An 18,393-nucleotide genomic window follows, 5' to 3' on the forward strand; every position below is an offset into this window, starting at 1 on the left:
TAGGTGGCCCCCGGTCCGCCTCTGAGGTCTCGGCTTGTGTCCCATCCGCCCAACGAGTGAGGGGTAGCGGGCTGCTGGGTCGCGCGGTCATCGGGTCGGCTGCAGAGGGTGCGGGCGGCGGCGGACTACAGCTCCCGTCGTTCCTCGCGCTGGGTTCGGGAGAACTTTCCCGGCAGTCTGTGCGCAGAATCGCTACGGGTCCTTAGAGGCGCCGCACAGCGTTATGGGGGTTGCGGTCCCGGCGGCAATGGGCGGGCCTCGGCTTCCCGGCGGGCTGCGCGGCGGCCGGCGTTGTCGGCGGGGCAGTCCGGCGGGCAGCGGCGGCGGTTCCGGCTGCGGTACAGCGGCGGACGAGCGGGTGAGGCGGGATGTGGAGCCGCCGCCGTTTTTGCCGCCCTCTGAGGATCTGAGCGCCTGCTCCGCTGAGAGTCCGGAGCGCGGGCCGGGCCCAGCGCCGCCGCAGCCGGGCCGCCCCCGCCCCTCCGTCCCTCCCCGCGGCCGTCCCGGCGCTCATGCGGGCCGAGCCCCGCCCCCCGCCCGCCACCGGAGCCCGCGCCCGCCCGCACCATGCTCAAGTGCATCCCGCTGTGGCGCTGCAACCGGCACGTGGAGTCCGTGGACAAGCGGCACTGCTCGCTGCAGGCCGTGCCCGAGGAGATCTACCGCTACAGCCGCAGCCTGGAGGAGCTACTGCTCGACGCCAATCAGCTGCGCGAGCTGCCCAAGGTGCGCCGCCACCCGCGAGCCCCGCTGGCCCGGCCGGTTTTTACCGGCCACAGCCCCACCCGGCCAGCCTCGCCCGTCGAGGACGCCGGCACCAGGTGGCCATGGTCATCAGGTGCCTGCTCGGGCCGGGGAGGTTTCCCCACCTGGAGGATGAGCCACAGAGGGAAAGCCCCAGGGAAGTGAGCCCGAGGGGGAGAGGAGGGTGGGAGGTAAAGCCGGCCTGTTAGGGGGTACTACCTTGCTGGGCTGCTCTGAAGGGAGGTGCCGCTTTCTCCTCGGACTGCTTTCGTCTTCCTCCTGGGTGCCGGGTTGGGTAGGGTGCTCCTACCAAGGCGTTTGTGTCTGATAGGTCTGCCCTCTGTTTTCTTTTGCTACTCTAGTCCCTTCGAGTCAGTCTGGTTTCTTTCTCACAAGGGCACTTTGCAGTAGAGGCTAAAGGAAGCAAGTCGCAAAAGGATTTCCTTTTCCGAGACAGGGTGCTGAGTGGGCCCGTGCCTGGGGGCTGCTGACCACAGAGGGTGTGGCTCGTTCGAGACTCCAGGGCCAGGGCTGTTTCTCAGGTCCCCTGCGCTGTCTGCAGCCTCTGCACGTACCACCACGTGCATGTGGTGCTTTACTGTTTTCATTATTCTTGTTGGTAATTGTGAAGTTCTTGCTTGGCCTGACGAATTTCTGGGGTGCAGTGGCAGAAGTCACTGGAGGGGGTCACCTGCTGGGTGAGGGAAAGAGGTGATCCAGGTGGTAGGCAGACTACGGAGGAGACACAGGAGGTAGGAAACAGACTTTCTGCTAACTCAGAAAGGTGGCTTTTCTGCTAAGGCATAAGCTTGTGACACTTACCCTGTGGGAAGGTGGCAGCCAAGAAGCAGGAAGCGTGTCCAAGGTGACACAAGGAGACTTCACCTGTCAACAGCTAGGAGGGTAGCAAGGCACGTGTCCAGGTGTTTCTCCCCCCACTTTCCCTGCCGCAGACGGGGGTGACGAGGCAGGACCCCAGCTTCCTGTGTGGCCCAGAGTGGTCAGAGGCCCAGGGGACCTCTGATCTGGGCACTTGTCTGCTCTGGAGGGGCCTCTGCCACAGGGCTCAGCCCCCTGCCCACACCTCCTGCCCACAGCCCTTCTTCCGGCTGCTGAATCTGCGCAAGCTGGGCCTGAGCGACAACGAGATCCAGCGTCTGCCCCCTGAGGTGGCCAACTTCATGCAGCTGGTGGAGCTGGACGTGTCCCGGAACGGTGTGGAGTCCAGGGCGGGTATGGGCTGGAACCTGAGAGTGGCCAGAGGTGGTGGGCACCTCCGTTGACCCTTGCTCCTGTTGCAGACATCCCTGAGATCCCTGAGAGCATCAAGTTTTGCAAGGCCCTTGAGATCGCAGATTTCAGTGGGAATCCTCTGTCCAGGTGAGTGGTGGTCAGGGAGGGGGTGGGAGCAGGGTATGGGAGGTCTTAGCCCTATCCCAGAAATCTGAAGTCCCCCTCCTCCGGAGCAGGCTCCCTGAGGGCTTCACTCAGTTGCGCAGCCTGGCCCACCTGGCTCTGAACGACGTGTCCTTGCAGGCACTGCCTGGGGACGTGGGCAAGTGAGTGGCCTTTGGCCTGGGGGGTGGGGGGGACTTGGCTCAGCCCTGCTCCTGCCCCTCTCCCGCCACCCTTAACGCCCTCACACCTCACCCTGGTCTTTTTCAGCCTCGCCAACCTGGTGACTCTGGAGCTCCGGGAGAACCTGCTCAAGTCCCTACCTGCGTGAGTGGCCGGGTGCCCCTCAGTGCTGGCGACTTGGGCTGCAGCCCTGGGGGCTTGGACCATGTTTCAGAAAGGAAACTTGCTCCATTTCTTGTGCAGGTCCTTGTCTTTCCTGGTTAAGCTGGAACAGCTGGATCTAGGAGGCAACGATCTGGAAGTGCTGGTGCAGAGAGGGCGAGGCCATGGGGGGGGGCGTTATGGGCGGGGCGGGCCAGCAGATGAGCCTCCGTCACTCTTTCTCTTCTGACCTTGCAGCCTGACACGCTGGGGGCTCTGCCCAACCTTCGGGAACTGTGGCTGGACCGGAACCAGCTGTCAGCACTGCCTCCGGTGAGTGAGGGTGTGGCCACCCCCACCTGTCACCCAGTCAGTCGTGCCCTGACCCTCTGCGCCCTGCCCAGGAGCTCGGGAACCTCCGGCGCCTGGTGTGCCTGGATGTGTCAGAGAACCGGCTGGAGGCGCTGCCTGCGGAGCTGGGGGGGCTCGCACTGCTCACGGACCTGCTGCTGTCTCAGAACCTGCTGCAGCGGCTGCCTGATGGCATTGGTCAGTGCCAGCTGGGGCCCGGACGGTGCCCCTGAGGAGGGGTCAGGCTGAGGTTGGGGTGGGGGGACTGCAGCCCGGGTGGGACCGACAGCTCCTCCGACTCCAGGGCTGAGGAGTGAGGGACCCTGGGGTGCGGCAGAGCCGGGCAGGCCCTCCAGCCCGCTCAGCCCTGTTGGCACAACACCCCGACACCAGGTCAGCTGAAGCAGCTGTCCATCCTGAAGGCGGACCAGAACCGCCTGTGTGAGGTGACTGAGGCCATTGGGGACTGCGAGAACCTGTCTGAGCTGATCCTCACTGAGAACCTTCTGACGGTGGGCCTGGCCCTGGGGGTTCCATCCCTGACGGGGTCGGTCTCAGAGCGTGGGAGGCGGAGAGCAAGGGCAGGTGCCACAGTGTGTTGGGAGCCGGACACTTGATTGCTTGGATGGGGGGCCCCTGGGAGCAGAGGGGAGTCAGGACCACCTGCAGGCTGCCCCAGGGACTGTTGTCTCCGTCCTCCCAGCGAACATCCGCCAGCCTCTGACCCTCCTCCTCCACCCGGCCAGGCTCTGCCCCACTCCCTTGGAAAGCTGACCAAGCTGACCAATCTCAACGTGGACCGGAACCGCCTGGAGGTCCTGCCACCTGAGATTGGGGGCTGTGTGGCCCTCAGCGTCCTGTCTCTGCGGGACAACCGCCTGGCCATTCTGCCGCCCGAGCTCTCCCACACGACGGAGCTGCACGTGCTGGACGTGGCCGGGAACCGGTGAGTGCACACTGCCCTGCCCTGCCCTCCTAAGCGGGCTGTCCGCAGGCCTGTGAGCTGACCCTGTCGTGGGCCTTCAGGCTGCAGAGTTTGCCGTTCGCACTCACCCACCTCAACCTCAAGGCCCTGTGGCTGGCTGAGAACCAGGCGCAGCCCATGCTCCGCTTCCAGACTGAGGATGATGCCCAGACTGGGGAGAAGGTGCTCACCTGCTACCTGCTGCCCCAGCAGCCCCCTCCCAGCCTCGGTAGGTTGTTGCCAGATTGCAAGGGAGACCCAGGGGCGGGTGTGGCCTTGGGCAGGCTGGACCCTGACACCCTCTCCTACAGAGGGTCCCGGGCAGCGGAACAGTCCCTCCGAGAGCTGGAGCGACACCCCTCTCAGCCGCGTCAGCGTCATCAAGTTTCTGGGGGCCCCCACGAGTGATGAGGAGGCAGAGGAGGCCGCTGCTGAGAAGCGGGTATGGGGGGGGTGGGGTCCCTGGGCAGTGGCCAGCTGACCCTGACCTGACCCGCCTGACCCTGCCCTGCCCACCCCTTACCCCTGTGCCCGCTGCAGGGCTTGCAGCGGCGTGCCACTCCGCACCCCAGCGAGCTCAAGGTGATGAAGAGAGGTGTGGAGGAGCGGCGCAGCGAAGCCTCCTGCAGGCCTAACCCTGGGCCTCCCTCACCTTCAGAGGAGGTGACCGGGGCACCGGCTGCAGAAGGGACCCCAGCTCTGGCTCTCTTGAATCCCTGGGCATTGCCCTGACTTGGGTGTGGGCCTCTAAGGGCCTCGGGTGGGCATGAGGCTCACGGTGGGGGGCTGGCCCCGCAGAGGGGTGGGCAGAGCCGCTGATCTGCCCGCCCGTAGAGCAGGACTGAGGTGGGGGAGGGGTGCCGGGCTGGGTGCAGGGGAGCACATGGGGTAGGAGGAGTATAGGAGGGTTCAGGCTCCACCCTTGGTGGCACGGGGCGCAGGGATCTGGGGCGTGGGTTGGTATCTCCTTTGGGTGCCCACCCGTCTGGCATGGGCATTATCAGCTTCTGTGAAGGAGACTGGGGCCAAAGCCAGGCAGGCCCCGCGGTACTTACACAGGAGCATCTGGGAACAGGCAGGGGAGCCCAGGCCACTTGGTGCAGCCGGCACCTGTGCCTCCTGGGGGACGCCCAGCAGGGCCTGTCTGCAGTGCTTGGCCGCCGTCCTGGGAAGCTGCCATGGCCCCTTGGGGACCGTGCCCATGGGCAGGGCATTTGGCCTTTCTCAGCCACTGCTTTCTCAGGAGCTGATTCTGTTCCTGCTTTGCTGTTTTTTGTTTGGTGGGTTTTTTTGTTTGTTTGTTTGTTTTGTTTTGTTTTGTTTTTTCAGGAAGACTTGGGGGGCTGTGTCAAAGAACTGTGGCTCTGTGTCCGCAGTTCTGTTCGGTAGCAGCGGGGCTTCCCTGGGACAGAGTGACTGAGTGCTGAACCCACCCTTGTCTATGGGGCCTGACTCACAGGGCAGAAGGGCGACCCTCACAGCCTGACTGGCCGCCCGACTCCCCACAGGAGAGGAGGCTCAGCAGCAGGTCTGGCCTGAGTGAGGACTCGCACCCATCCACCAGCACAGCCTCCCCCGGGGGACCCGAGTGCCTGCCGGCCCAGGAGGAGGCAGAGCAGGCGGAGGCTGGGAGGCTGAGCCCCCCCGAGGCCGTGCCTGCTGCCCAGGCGGAGGCTGAGGAGGAGTCCTACGAGGAGGTGAGTCCACCTCGGAGGCCACTTGTTCAGGAGCGGGTATCGCTTGTGCTCAGCTCTCCACTTCCCTCCCAGTGGGGGTGCTGGCAGGACACTAGGGGGCAGGTGGGATACCAGGAGGGCTGTCCCCTCTGTGAGCCCTGTAGAGGTGGGGGGTGAAGGGCACACCCCACAGGTCCCCTTGCAGACCGTCCTCTGGACCTTTACCTGGTCCCAGAGGTGCTGCTCAGAGCCCCTTCCTGCAGTGGGAGGAGCCTCCTGGTCCACCTCCTGGCCCGCCGGCAGTCCCCCCTACAGAGCTTCGAAGAGCCCATTTGCCACCCCTGCCCGGGCTTCCCTCCGCCCCGGGGTGGGCTGGCCACCCTCACGCCTGTCCCTTGCAGCCCACAGTTCGGTTTGCAGAGGACACTCTGCTGCTGCCTGGGGACGACGGCGAGAGTGAGGAGGGGCCAGCGGAGGCCCCCTGGGCCCCACCCGCTGGGCGGCAGCGACTCACGCGCAAGGACACACCCCACTACAAGAAGCACTTCCGGGTGTCCAGGCTGCCTCAGCCCGAGGCCGTGGTGGCCTTGCTGCAGGGGGCCCAGCCCGATGGCGAGGGCCCGGCAGGGACCGGGGGCTGGCACAACGGCCCGCACATGCCCTGGGCCCCTCGGGCCGAGGAAGAGGGGGACCAGGAGGATGAGGAAGATGAGGAAGCAGTGGCAGAGGAGGAGGAGGAGGAGGAGGAGGAGGAAAAGGAAGAGGCCGTGGCCTCTGTGCCCTCTGTCAAGGTGGGTCGTGCCCCTCCCCCAGCTGACTCAGAGCCCTGGGGCCATGCTGCCATTGGGCCTCCCCAGGTCCCCAGGTCTGTGCCGGTGTCATGATGGGGGGTGCCCTGGGCTCAGTGGAGGGGCCCTCTCCAGGGACCGCTGACTCCACTGTCCTCCCTGGGCTGGGTCTTGCAGCTGGGCTCTTCCGCCTTTTCAGGCTCCTTTGGGGCTGGGCTTCCACTGTGCTGCTCTTCCTCTGGCCCTCAGGTGGCTCTCACGGGCCCACAGGGGTCCTGCCTGCTCCCTGGGGACGCCCTTTCCCCCACGGCACCCACCTCTGACACTTCAGTGGCTCATTCCTGAGCTCAGATGTGACGCCGTGGTTGCCGAAGGGGTCCTGGGGGCCCATCTGGGACCAGGTCCAGCCCTCTGTGGGCCTGCCCTTGACTCGCCAGCCCCGAAGAGACCTGCTGGTGACTCAGCAGCGGCAGCGGCCACGCGTGCCAGGGGACAAGGGGCTGGTGCTCGGGCTCTGGGGGCTTGGTGTCCTCTCCCTCTCCTTTCTGCTGGTGCGGGGCCGGGCTCGGCGGTGGCGGGGCCGGGCGCTGGCTCACCTGCATGCCCTCGCTGGTCCCGTCCTGACAGGGGGTGTCGTTTGACCAGGCCAATAACCTGCTGATAGAGCCCGCGCGCATTGAGGAGGAAGAGGTCTGTACTGGCTGCTCTGCGCTCCGCCCTGCTGCTGCCACTCGCTTCCAGGGCTGCGGGCTTGTGGGCTGCCTCCCCCACTCCTGCACGGCCTCCCCACAGGAGGCCTGCCCTCCCTGTGTCCTGGAGGGGCCCGCTGACCCTTCAGCCCAGAGGCCCGGGGCGGGGACAGAGTGCCGGCCTCCAGGCAGGGACAGCCAGTCTTGCTAGGGGTGGGGGGCATTTCCTGCTATTCCACCCTGTCTGTAGGGCCTTGGGCCTCGTCCCCCACAAGCAGGCGCTCCCTCTGGGCCACTCTCCCTCCGCCCAGCAGTGCCCACCTCATCTAGCTCCTCTTGTGCCCGGGCAAAGGTGTCACTGGAGGGGACTGGGCCCTCCCTGTCCCCACGGGGCCCGTCCCTTACAGCCTTTCGTAGACACTGTGACTTCTGTTTCCAGCTGACACTCACCATCATGAGGCAGACTGGTGGCCTGGGCATCAGCATTGCGGGGGGCAAGGGCTCCACCCCCTACAAGGGAGACGACGAGGTGAGGAGCTGCCCCCCACCCCGCACCCCCCATCTCCGCTGCCAGCACCGGTTCTCCCGGCCCCACAGGGCTGTTGGGGGCCCGTCTAACTCCAGTGCTCAATTTCTGTTGGGTGCTGCCTCCAGGAGTCCATCCGTCCGTCTGTCTCTCTTGCCGGGTCCCAGCCTCTCCCCACTCTGACTGCTGACCTGGGGTGGAATTTGAACTCGGGCGGAATTCTGGAGTGGGAGGGGGCCGCAGAGGGCAGCTGCGAGCCAGGTCTGGTTGGAAACCACTTTTAGAGGTTGACCTACGTGTGCCCTGTGGTCAGGGGACCGAAGTGTAGCTCGAGCCTGGTCTCTGACCGTCTGGGCTGCTGCTGCTCTGCGCCTGCCCTGTGCATGGGGACAGTGGGGCCTCGGCCGTGTCTCACCCTCGGTCTCAGCACTCACTCATCTTCTAGGGCATATTCATCTCCCGGGTATCTGAAGAGGGCCCTGCAGCCCGGGCTGGGGTCCGAGTGGGCGACAAGCTTCTCGAGGTGAGTCAGTGGCCCTCAGGGTGTCCCCACACAGACAGACACCCCTACAGGACGGGGGGCTGCCCAAGCAGGAGACCCCCATCTAGGTGGGCGCTGGCTGATGCACCTGGATCTGAGGCCTGTGCAGTGGGTGCTGCTCGGGGGAGACCCTGGAGGTGGTCACACTGCCGGTGGGTCTGGGTTGGGATTTTGCCTCCTGCCCTGGAGCCCCTGCCTAGGCATCTGGCCACCCAGCCCTGGCAGGTGTGCCAAGGAGGACGTGGGTGTTTGCCCAGGCAGGGCTGACATCATCCCGGGCAGCTGGGAAAGCTGAGGGTGGGGAGCCTCTCAGGTCGGGGTGAATGTCTGGTAATCCCTGGGCCCTGGGTTGTGGGACTGCTCTGCTGACAGCCGGGGCAGGGTGTCTCCTGGACTGGGGACACAGGTGTGCACTGACTGGCGGGTGGGGCTCCCGCTTGCTCTCTTCAGCCAGAGGGGTGGTACAGATGGGAGCGGGACCTGCCGGGAGCCCTGCCGTCTGTGCCCTGTTCTCTTCTCACCTGTGGAGGGCGAGCGTGCTGCTTCCCCAGGACCGCAGCCCATTCTCGTGCACGCTGTGCTTTGCAGGTGAACGGCGTGGCTTTGCATGAGGCCGAGCACCACCAGGCCGTGGAGGCACTGCGGGGGGCAGGTGCCACTGTGCAGATGCGGCTGTGGCGGGAGCGCATGGTGGAGCCAGAGAATGCAGTCACCGTCACGCCCCTGCGACCAGAGGATGACTACAGTCCCCGGGAGCGGCGGTTCGGCGGCCTGCGCCCGCCCCAGCCCGAGGGGCCCCCCCTCCGGCAGCGCCACGTGGCCTGCCTGGTGCGCAGCGAGAAGGGGCTGGGCTTTAGCATCGCTGGTGGGAAGGGCTCCACGCCCTACCGGGCTGGCGATGGGGTGAGCAGGGCTGCAGGGCCGTGGGGTGGGGGGTGGGGGTGGGCAATGCCGGGACTGGCCAGGGCCCTGTCTCTGCGTCTCTCAGCTGCACGGCTTGTCCCCCTCTGCAGGGCATCTTCATCTCCCGCATCGCCGAGGGGGGTGCCGCCCACCGGGCTGGCACGCTGCAGGTTGGCGACCGTGTCCTTTCGGTAAGCAGGGGCACGGGGGCCAGCCAGCGCTCCCTCCAACCCAGTCGTCCTGCAGGGCCACCCTACCCTCCACCCTCCTCGCTCTTGCAGATCAACGGGGTGGACATGGCGGAGGCCCGGCACGACCACGCTGTCTCTCTGCTGACCACTGCCTCTCCCACCATCGCCCTGCTGCTGGAGCGCGAGGCGGGGGTGCCCCTTTCTCTCGGCCCCCCACCTCACTCACCCCCACCCCTCGCTGCTTCCCCCACCACCACAGTTACTGCTGCCCCTGGGGACCCCGAGCCCATGAGGCTGGCCCCCAGCCTGCTTGCCGCTGCCCTGGAGGGGCCATTCCCAGTGGAGGTGAGACCCCAGCCCTCTCCAGGCCCAGGGCTCCTGGGCATCTGGGTCCCCCCTGCACCCAGCATGGCCTCCCTGTGGGGCCAGCACAGAGATCGTGCTCCGACCCCCCGCTGCTCTGACGGGTCTGCTGCCCCTCACGCCCCTGGTGTCCTTAGGAGATCTGCCTGCCGAGAGCTGGGGGCCCACTGGGGCTCAGCATCGTCGGGGGCTCCGACCACTCCAGCCACCCGTTTGGGGTCCAGGAGCCTGGTGTCTTCATCTCCAAGGTAGGGGCCCAGTGCCGCTATGCAGGGTGGGCACCCAGGCCTTGGCACTGAGACCCTGGCCTCCCTCACAGGTGCTGCCCCGGGGCCTGGCTGCGCGGAGCGGCCTGCGGGTTGGGGACCGCATCCTTGCAGTGAATGGGCAGGACGTGAGGGAGGCCACGCACCAGGAAGCGGTCAGTGCCCTTCTGCGGCCCTGCTTGGAGCTGGTCCTGCTGGTGCGGAGGGACCCGCCACCCCCGGGTTTGCGGGAGCTCTGTGTCCAGAAGGCCCCTGGGGAGAAGCTGGGCATCAGCATCCGTGGGGGGGCCAAGGGCCACGCAGGGAACCCCTGCGACCCCACCGACGAGGGCATCTTCATCTCTAAGGTGAGAGCTTGCTTGCCAGGTCCCTGGGGCAGGTGAGGGCCCACTGCAGTCAGTCCTGAGGTACAGGGCCCAATGTCGCTGCAGGTGAGCCCTGCAGGGGCAGCTGGGCGCGACGGCCGTCTGAGAGTGGGGCTGCGGCTGCTGGAAGTGAACCAGCAGAGCCTGCTGGGCCTCACACACGCCGAGGCCGTGCAGCTGCTGCGCAGTGCAGGCGACACTCTCACCGTGCTCGTCTGTGACGGCTTTGACACCAGCAACCTTACCCCCACCGAGGTCAGTGCACCAGGGCGGCCGGGAGCCCAGCGCTGAGCTGTCTTGTAGGGGCCCAAGTGCGGGGCGGAGCCGTGGGACGTGGGACATGGTCCAGCCCACCTGCTGAGGACTGTCAGGGCTCTGGGATGGGAGTGGGGATGGGGGTGCGGCCAGTTATGGAGATGGGGTTGAACCGCCTGCCTCCCAGCAGGCAGCCCCTGCAGAGCAGGGCTGTTGGGCCAGGACCAGCTGGCTCGGAGCCAGGCACACACCCGGCCAGGGCCCCTGGGGAGGGCGCCCTCCACGCGCGGGGACCCCGGCGGCTGGCCTGGCACCCCCTGCTTCTCTGAGCTGTTCCTCAGCAGAGAGCTTGCTGCCGGGCCTTCCCCAGAGAGGAAACCACAGCGGGGCGTGCAGGGCCCCCTCCCGGGCCCCGAGGCTTCCCTCCCGTCCTGGGACCTGGACAGGACAGGCCTCTGGCTCTGGTGCCCCCTCTGCTCAGAAGGGACAGAGTCATGTCTGTGTCTTCTCTCCAGGGCCTCTTGGCACAGCTGAGCTGACGGGTCACCAGTGGCCCCACAGACGCAGACGGCTCTGCACCACAGCTTGTCCTCACAGGGGCCCTGGCTGTGTCTGGGGGGGCGGGCTTGCGGGCGCTGCGCCCCCGTCGCTGGTTCACGGCGCGTGTGAGAGTGGGTCAGTGCGTCTGCTGCCCTCTGAGGGTCGGTGCTGCTTAACAGTGACGGGCTGGCACGCCCTCGTCCCGGGGGGCCACGCTTGGCTTCACTGTGTGACACGGGCTCGTCTACGGGCGGCGATGGTCCCGGCACCACGCGGTGCGTCCCTGTGCTGCGCGTGGGCCGTCCCGGGTCCCAGCGAGCGCCGCGGGCTGTGGGGCGTCTGTGGTGCATGCCGGTGTGTCCAGCGACCTGGCAGACGCTGCTCCCTCATCTTGTCTGTCTGCTTCGGGGGCACGTTGTCGGTCACACGACCCAGTGGGTTTTGTGTCCCGTCTCAGGTGGGAGTGTTGCTGTCACTTTTGCTTTTGAGGCCACAGAGGTCCAGGCTCTGCAGCCTGAGTCTCTCGTCCTTCCCTCTGTGACCTTGGGTTCCTGCACAGAACTTGAGGCGCTGCCCCCCATCTCCCCCGTGAGGCCGAGAGCCCCACTCAAAACCCCATTGCCATGGCCACGGCCGCCTCGGCCCCCAGCTGCCGCTTGGCTGCGTGTGGACACCTGATCCGTCAAGTTGCCCACTTTCTTTTTCTCCTTTTGGAAATTTACTGTTTTTGTGTGTTTTTCCTTCCAAACAAGCCTGTGGAGTTTGGTGATCAGAGCTGGTTGGGATTGGCCTGACTGCAGGGCTGTCGCTGGGGGGCTGTCTCTGGGGGCTCTAGGCTTGGAGCTCGGGGGCCCCCTCGCTCCCCGTCAGCTTCGCAGTGGTTGCGTGCATCCCTTCCCAGCCACGCCCCTGGTGCTGCAGGGACGGCGGCCTTGTCCTGTGTCCCGTGCAACCGTTGGGGCCGTTTCATCTTGTAGTTCGGCGTTTGCTGTAGCTTCTTGTTGACGTTCTGTGCGTTGGGGGAACTGCTGCTTTTCTCGTGGCCCGGGAGGACTGCCACGGATGGGTGGCGCCTGTGCTCAGTGGACTCGGTGCACCTGTGAGACACACCTGCGGGTGTGCTGCAGTCCCCCTCGCCTCTGGTGACCCTGCAAACCCACCTTGCGCTGCCTGTGCACTGGCCGCCTTCCCCTCTTGGCACCTGCCCGTCCCGCCCTGCGGCTGCGGTGTCCCCTTCACACTTGCTGCGGGGCCTCTGCATCCTGAGCAGCGGGTCATGGCCTCCTGGGGCAGCTGGGCAATTGAGCAGGAGATGGCAGGGCACGCCTCCACCGTAGAGGCCTGGCCGTGACCCTCAGGTGACAGGGACAAGGTGGGGGACACTCCTGCGCCTGGGCTCCTTCCGTGACCTCGCCCCTCTTGTCTGCGTCTCCTCCCCCACCTCCCTTGTCCAGTCCTGTGTCTGTGAGCAGCCTGGTCTGAGAGTCAGCCTGGGGGTTTCGGTCGCACTGCCCTTCGTTCCAGGTGTCCCAGTGGTCCCGGCTCCAGGGGGTTTGTCCTCGACATCCGCTGCAGCCCCTGCCTGCCCCTCGTCCCTGCTGGCTGGGCCGAGGAGGAGCCTTTGTGCAGCCGTGGTCTTGCTCTGCGCGGCGTCCTGGGTGCTCCGTTCTCTCATCTGCCACGTTGAGCCACAAGCTAGTGTCTTGGAAGCCCCCCAGGAGAGCAGAGAGCAGTGTCCGGGTGCGGGTGGTGCTCCCTGGGCGGCGCCCACCTCATGTGCTGGGGGCAGTGTGGCTCCTGGGGCCCGTTCTTCACCACATCCTGGAGCTGGCGTCCCTGGCAGTCGATGGCCCTTGGCCCCGCTTTGTGCCTATGGAGCCTGGAAGAGCACGTGTTTGGGGAAGGAGACCTTGACCCATGTGGCTGTTTCAGTCCTCGGTTCAGGAAAGGCTTTCCCTCTCTTCTGGGATTTTCTGTCCCTGCGTCTCCATCACGCTGGCGGTGGTTTCTCCTCACTGTCGCCGTAACCACACGATGGGAAGGTTCAGAGCCAGCGTCACTACAGACGAGGCACCAGGGCAGTGGAAGGTTCTTGACGTCCTCAGGATTCGCTTGCCCGAGTGGGGGCGCTGAGTGCTGGGAGCGCAGTGTCTCGGCAGCACAAACCCTCCGTTCCTGTTGTGTGTCTCACGGCTGCACCTTGGCGCCCGGGGGGCTAAGTTTAAACTCCGAGACGGTGGCCGGCAGCCCCTTTGGCAGCTCTTGTGCGCCTGTTGCACCCCCACACACGCCCGAAACAGCCGAGGGCGCACCCCGCCTCCCGACTCTGACCCAGAGGCGCCGACCGGCATGGCTGTGCAAATGTCCCCCCTTGGGGGCTGTCTGTGGACGTTTGGCAGGATTATCACAAAAGTGACCCAGGCTTCTCGGCTTCCAGTTCTGGAGTCGGGGCTGCTTCTGTGGGAGGCCTTCTGAGGCCGTCCTGTGTCCTGGCCCTGGGGCCTCTCTGCACCAGCTCACTCCCTGTGGGCAGCCCGGGGCCCTCCCTCCCCCGGGCACTGTGTCCCTGGTGTGCCCTTGGCTCGGACACACCGGTGTCCTTGTTCTTGGGTTTCTCAGGGGACGGGCTGCTGCTGCTGCTGTGGGAATCAGTGCCCAGGTCGTCCCGGCCGAACAGATGCCCCTGACCAGGGCCACTGGCCTTCACTTCTGGCCAAGGGGGCCACCCTGCCAGCCCCGCAGTCACTGCGCTCTGAAGAGTGGCATCCCGCCCTGGAGAGGGACATTCAGGAGCCAGGACTTGGTCTCTGGGTGTGCGTGGCTGCCAGGCGTCCCAGGGTCAGGCCCCCGAGGTGCGGCCGTGTGCGCACAGCCCCTCTGTCCCTGGAAACTCGTGGGCCCACGTCTGGCTGACCCCAGCAGGCCGCTCAGCGCTTGTGCTCACGCCTGCCGGCCGCCACTCGCCAGCTCAGACAGCGCTGAGCTCCTCTCGGTCCAGGTTCTGGCCCGTTGGTGGCGCCCTGCGTCACCCGGAGCCCAGCTGTCCCTGCTCTTTCCCGGTGGTACGGCTCTACCGGGGGCTCAGCCTCACCCACACACGTCCCTGCCACCCCCTCAGGTGTCGCCGGGAGTCATCGCCAACCCCTTTGCTGCCGGCCGCAGGAACAGCCTGGAGAGCATCTCCTCTGTTGACCGGGAGCTAAGCCCCGAGGGCCCTCACAAGGTCAGTGCCGCCTGCGCCCCGTGGCTGGGAGCCGGAGGCCATGGGCCTCTGAATGCCACCTGCTTTGCTCACAGGACAAGGAGCTGCCTGGACAGATGCTGCCTTGGGGACCGGAGGCCACGGTGAGTGTCTGGCTTCCCAGCCCGGTGCCCCGGTCCTGGCTCTGCACCGGCAGCCCCTCTGGGTACCGTGGGCTGGGCACGGCAGTTCATCCAGCTCCAGCCCCACAGTGCTCAGCGCCACCTGCCTAACACTGTCAGGGATGCGGCCCTGCTCAGCGCTGGGCCGCTCCGGCCCGGCTCTGGCAGCCAGCACAGCCTCGGTGTCCCTGGGTCCCACTGGTGGTCCTGCCTCCGCCCACCTGTTTGTCGGTCCTGTTTCCCGCCTTAGCTCCCTCTCTTCAGCCAAGACCCCGAAGGGCAGAGCTTTTGGGTGGGCACCACAGGGGTCCCGTGTCTGGGGCGGGCCGGGATGGGATGGGGGTTGGCATCAGGGCCTGCTGGGCTGGGCCAGCCAGGGGAACCCAGGCTGGAACCCCCTCCTGGCCTTAGTCTGCGAACCAAGACACTTGACTGGTGCTGCCATTGCCTCTATCACTGAAGACCAGAGGTCTGGGGGGCAGGGAGGGGCTCCTGTGAAGGCTTTTGAAGTCGGCAGACTGGGTGTGGGAAGCCCAAGTGCCTTGCAGTCAGCGTGGGTCCCAGGGGGTTCAGGGTGGGGCTGGGCGCATGCTGCTCTGGGGACAGGCTGGAAACGTGGGGAACGGGGCAGCAGGGACAGCCGGGCGGGGGTGGGGGGCGCTGTTCCAGTCTCAATCCCCGAGAGACGTGGGTAACCCTGCAGGCTGGGTCTGGTCAGCGCCACTGGGAGGCCCCACAGGAGTGCAGGTGGTGGGCAGGTGGGGTGCCAGGAGGTGCAAAGGGCTGTGGTGCCTTCCTCCCCTCGTGGGCCAGGAGCAGCCCAGAGCAGGAAGCCCGTGGGAGGGGTGGGGGCCCGGTATTCTCTGACCAGAATTTGGCGAAGCTCTTGGGAGGCTGGTGGGCACGGGGCCTCAGCCTGGGCCCCGAGCGTGGTCAGTGGCAGCGACTGTCTTCTGTCCCCGTCTGGCCTTGGTCTGGGCCACCTGTGTAGGTCTCTTTCTTGCGAAGCTCCAGGCCGCCCCCTGCCAGAGACACTTTGGGGTGCAGGGCATGGGCCCAGCACACCCCAGACCTCCCTTGTACCCCCAGCATTTGAGGGGCGGTACCCATGGTGCTGGCCGAGCAATAGTCTAGGCCTCTGGGGATGTCCTTGGACTGTGGTCGGGTCAGGGAGCTGAGTACCTGCCTCTGTGCCACCAAGGCAAGCACCCCAGCTGTGCCTGTGGGGCCCCAGACCTGCCTGACCCTCACCCCACCTGGCCTCTCCAGGTGCCCACCCAAGGGAAGACACCTGAGGCGCCCTGCTCCCCTGGCCACCGGCAGGTGAGCACCCACCAGGCGGGGTGAGGGCCAGTGCCAACGGTACTTGTGTCCGGTGCCTTTTCTGGGCAGACGGTGCCAGGGACACGCCCCTGCCCAGGTCCCACCTCTCTGGGAGAGCACAGCCCAAGGCACTCTCCTGGCCCCCACCAGGGGCGGAAGCTCCCAGGGTTCCCCTGGGCAGAAGGGGCTGGGCGGTCAGTGCCTCCTGCCCAGCACCTGGGGGCCCACTTGGCCCTGCCCCTCCCCTCCCCGTGGCCTGAAGCTCCCTGGCTGTGTCACAGGGGGAGCCTGGCCACCCACCTTGCTGCTACCTTGGCTCCATCACTCTGTCTTTATTCCACCATCCCCCCCTTCCCTGAACCCCCGGTTCCCCACTCTGGCCCCCACCCTTTGCAGACAAAACCGGGGGTGATCCAACCACTGGCTCAGATCTGGCCCAGGGGCTCCCCGGCCCCCAGGGGCAGAGGCAGTCCCCACACTGTGAGTGCGGACCCAAGGCGGCTGGGGGCGGGGCCCTTAGTGGGAACAGCTGTGGGCTGGGTGGGTGGTGGCCGCAGCCTCCACAGCTGCCCCCACACAGCTCACCAGAGCCTCGTCCCCAGCCCCCCTCCCCACCCTCCCCGGACGAGCTGCCCTCGGACGTGAAGCGGGCCTACAGGGCCTTCGCAGCTGTGCCCGACCCACATGCCCCACAGGACGCGGCTGCCCAAGTGAGTGCGGGGCTGGCCCTCCCGGGCTGCAGGCACCTGCCGGCTGGGTGCAAGCTAGGGGAGGGAGCCGGCCCAGTCTCAGACCCCGCCCCCCGCAGTCCCCCACGCCTGGGCTCTCCGCCTCCCCGGAGCAGCTGTCCTTCCGAGAGCGGCAGAAGTACTTCGAGTTGGAGGTGCGAGCACCCTTGGCCGAGGGTCCCCCCAAGCGTGTGTCCCTGGTGGGGGCTGATGACCTGAGGAAGATGCAGGAGGAGGAAGGTGAGCTGGCGCTGAGCCCGGGCGGGAGGTGGCCAGGCCCACCCCCAGCCTGACCCGCGCCCCCCTCGCCCCCCCGCAGCCCGAAAGCTGCAGCAGAAGAGGGCGCAGATGCTGCTGGAGGCGGCAGGCCCGGGTACGGGCCTGGACCGGGAGGCCCCGGAGGACTCGGAGGAGCCGCCTCCCTGGGCCACAGGCTCCGCCGCAGGGTGAGGCTCGGGGAGAGGGCCTGGCTCCCACATACAGCTAGGTGTGCCCCTCCTGCTGGCCCCCCACCCACCAGACCCCCTGTCCTGTCCCCTGACCCAGGCTTGTCCCCTCGTCCCCTCCACCACTGGGGGGCAACGCCCCAGTGCGGACAGCCAAAGCTGAGCGACGCCATCAAGAGCGGCTGCGTGTGCAGAGCCCTGAGCTGCCGGTGCCGGAAAGGGCCCTGTCACCTGCTGAGCGCCGGGCCCTGGAGGCAGAGAAGCGAGCCCTGTGGAGGGCCGCCAGGTGAGGCCCCGCACCTGCACCGCACTGCCCAGCCCTCAGCCCCTGCTGCCCCGCCCACTGCCATGCCCCCTCCGCAGGATGAAGTCCCTGGAGCAGGACGCTCTCCGCGCACAGATGGTCCTCAGCAAGTCCCACGAGGGCCGGAGCAAGCGTGGGCCCCTGGAGCGGCTGGCCGAGGCCCCCTCCCCTGCGCCCACCCCGTCACCCACCCCCTTGGAAGGTCCGTGAGTCCCAGGGGAGTCGGGGTCTTGGCCTGCAGTGCAGACCACTCCCGACGCCCGTTTCTTGTTCCCCCAGACCTCGGCCCCCAGACCAGCACCTCCCCCGGACGCCTGGTGAGGACCGGCGGCCCCTTCCCCCGAACTCCTCCCCCACAGTGTAGGGGTGGGGAGCCCAGGCTGCGCACACCCCTACCCCTTCTCAGCGCTGGCCTCTGCCTCTCTCCCTCACGCTGTCCTCTCAAGGCCTTGTCTGGGAGGAAGTTCGACTACAGGGTGTTCGCCGCCCTCCCCTCTTCCAGACCTGTCTGTGACATGCAGGTACCGGGCCCTCTTGGCCCCTGTGCCTCCTGTCCGCCTGGGCCGCACCCAGCCCCCGCCCCGCCTGCAGCACCTTCCCTGTCTTTCTGGGGCCGGACCTGCTCCTGGGGTGTGGGGCCACCCCACGCAGGCTCGTGTGGGTGGTTTCAGGCAGGTCGGGGGCAGAGCCTTGACCCAGCCCTTGTCCCCACCACAGTCCCCAGATTTTGCTGAGGAGCTGAGGTCCTTGGAGCCATCTCCCAGCCCCGGTAAGTGGCCAGGCCAGGCCAGGCCAGGGTTGTGCCCTGGGTACCTGGCCCCCTCGACTCACTGCCCCCACCTCCCCCTGCCAGGCCTGCAGGAGGACGGCGAGGTGGCCATGGTGCTGCTGGGCAGGCCCTCGCCGGACGCCGTGGGCCCCGAGGAGGTGACGCTGTGCAGCAGCCGCCGCCCAGTGCGCGCAGGTCGCCGCGGCCTGGGCCCAGTGCCCTCGTAGGGGGTCGGGGACCCTCCCCCCGGACTTGGGGTGGGGGCCCTGCCAGCTCCAGCACCACCCGCGCCCCAAGTCTTTTAACCTGGTTGTTAGCATTTTAAAGCGAGTTCTGGCCGCCGACTCACTGCCCCCTCGCCGCACCCCAGCCGGGACCTCTCGGCAAGACTGTAACTAGTGACGTTTGTACAACCAAAGACTCTATTTTGTGGTTTAAGGAGAATAAAATTGACTGCGTTTTACCCTGGTTTGAGTGTCTGCGCCCACACCCCCCCTCACCTCTGCTGCCCGTGAGGCCGAGGCCCCTGGCAGGGAACCCCAAGATCCCAGGTGGCTCTGGCTGCCCCACGCTGTACTG

General features: G+C 66.9%; 1 protein-coding gene across 6 annotated transcripts; it reads left to right on the forward strand.

Moving 5' to 3' along the window:
* Positions 1-312: 312 nt before the first annotated feature.
* Positions 313-18,277, forward strand: SCRIB (scribble planar cell polarity protein). Of its 6 annotated transcripts, none has more exons than XM_053660978.1 (37): positions 313-726; positions 1,842-1,959; positions 2,046-2,124; positions 2,214-2,303; positions 2,410-2,466; positions 2,566-2,629; positions 2,722-2,796; positions 2,868-3,012; positions 3,208-3,326; positions 3,561-3,760; positions 3,841-4,007; positions 4,090-4,220; positions 4,319-4,441; positions 5,287-5,475; positions 5,856-6,245; positions 6,870-6,932; positions 7,371-7,460; positions 7,903-7,980; positions 8,587-8,901; positions 9,012-9,092; positions 9,183-9,437; positions 9,593-9,703; positions 9,775-10,068; positions 10,153-10,341; positions 14,000-14,104; positions 14,179-14,226; positions 15,514-15,567; positions 15,964-16,047; positions 16,170-16,277; positions 16,412-16,535; positions 16,615-16,741; positions 16,842-17,027; positions 17,105-17,247; positions 17,325-17,362; positions 17,492-17,566; positions 17,763-17,814; positions 17,899-18,277. In XM_053660978.1, exons 1-37 carry the CDS (start codon positions 568-570, stop codon positions 18,039-18,041), a joined length of 4,869 nt encoding a protein of 1,622 aa, XP_053516953.1. In that variant the 5' UTR covers positions 313-567; the 3' UTR covers positions 18,042-18,277. The 6 variants fall into 6 exon arrangements, with proteins under 6 accessions (XP_053516953.1, XP_053516951.1, XP_053516952.1 ...); XM_053660977.1 differs by having other exon boundaries at positions 314-726; positions 16,376-16,535; XM_053660976.1 differs by having other exon boundaries at positions 16,376-16,535; positions 17,325-17,566.
* The last annotated feature ends 116 nt before the right edge of the window (positions 18,278-18,393 follow it).

The sequence above is a fragment of the Artibeus jamaicensis genome, unplaced genomic scaffold (assembly GCF_021234435.1).
Source record: "Artibeus jamaicensis isolate MK-2021 breed Jamaican fruit bat unplaced genomic scaffold, CSHL_Jam_final scaffold_916, whole genome shotgun sequence".
Lineage (NCBI taxonomy): Eukaryota > Metazoa > Chordata > Mammalia > Chiroptera > Phyllostomidae > Artibeus > Artibeus jamaicensis.

Coding starts and splice junctions, on each gene's coding strand:
- SCRIB (XM_053660976.1), top strand. CDS start 568: ATGCTCAAGTGCATCCCGCTGTGGCGCTGCAACCGGCACGTGGAGTCC. Junction 2,797..2,867: donor AGCTGTCAGCACTGCCTCCG/GTGAGTGAGGGT, acceptor CGCCCTGCCCAG/GAGCTCGGGAACCTCCGGCG. Junction 10,342..13,999: donor GCAACCTTACCCCCACCGAG/GTCAGTGCACCA, acceptor CCACCCCCTCAG/GTGTCGCCGGGAGTCATCGC.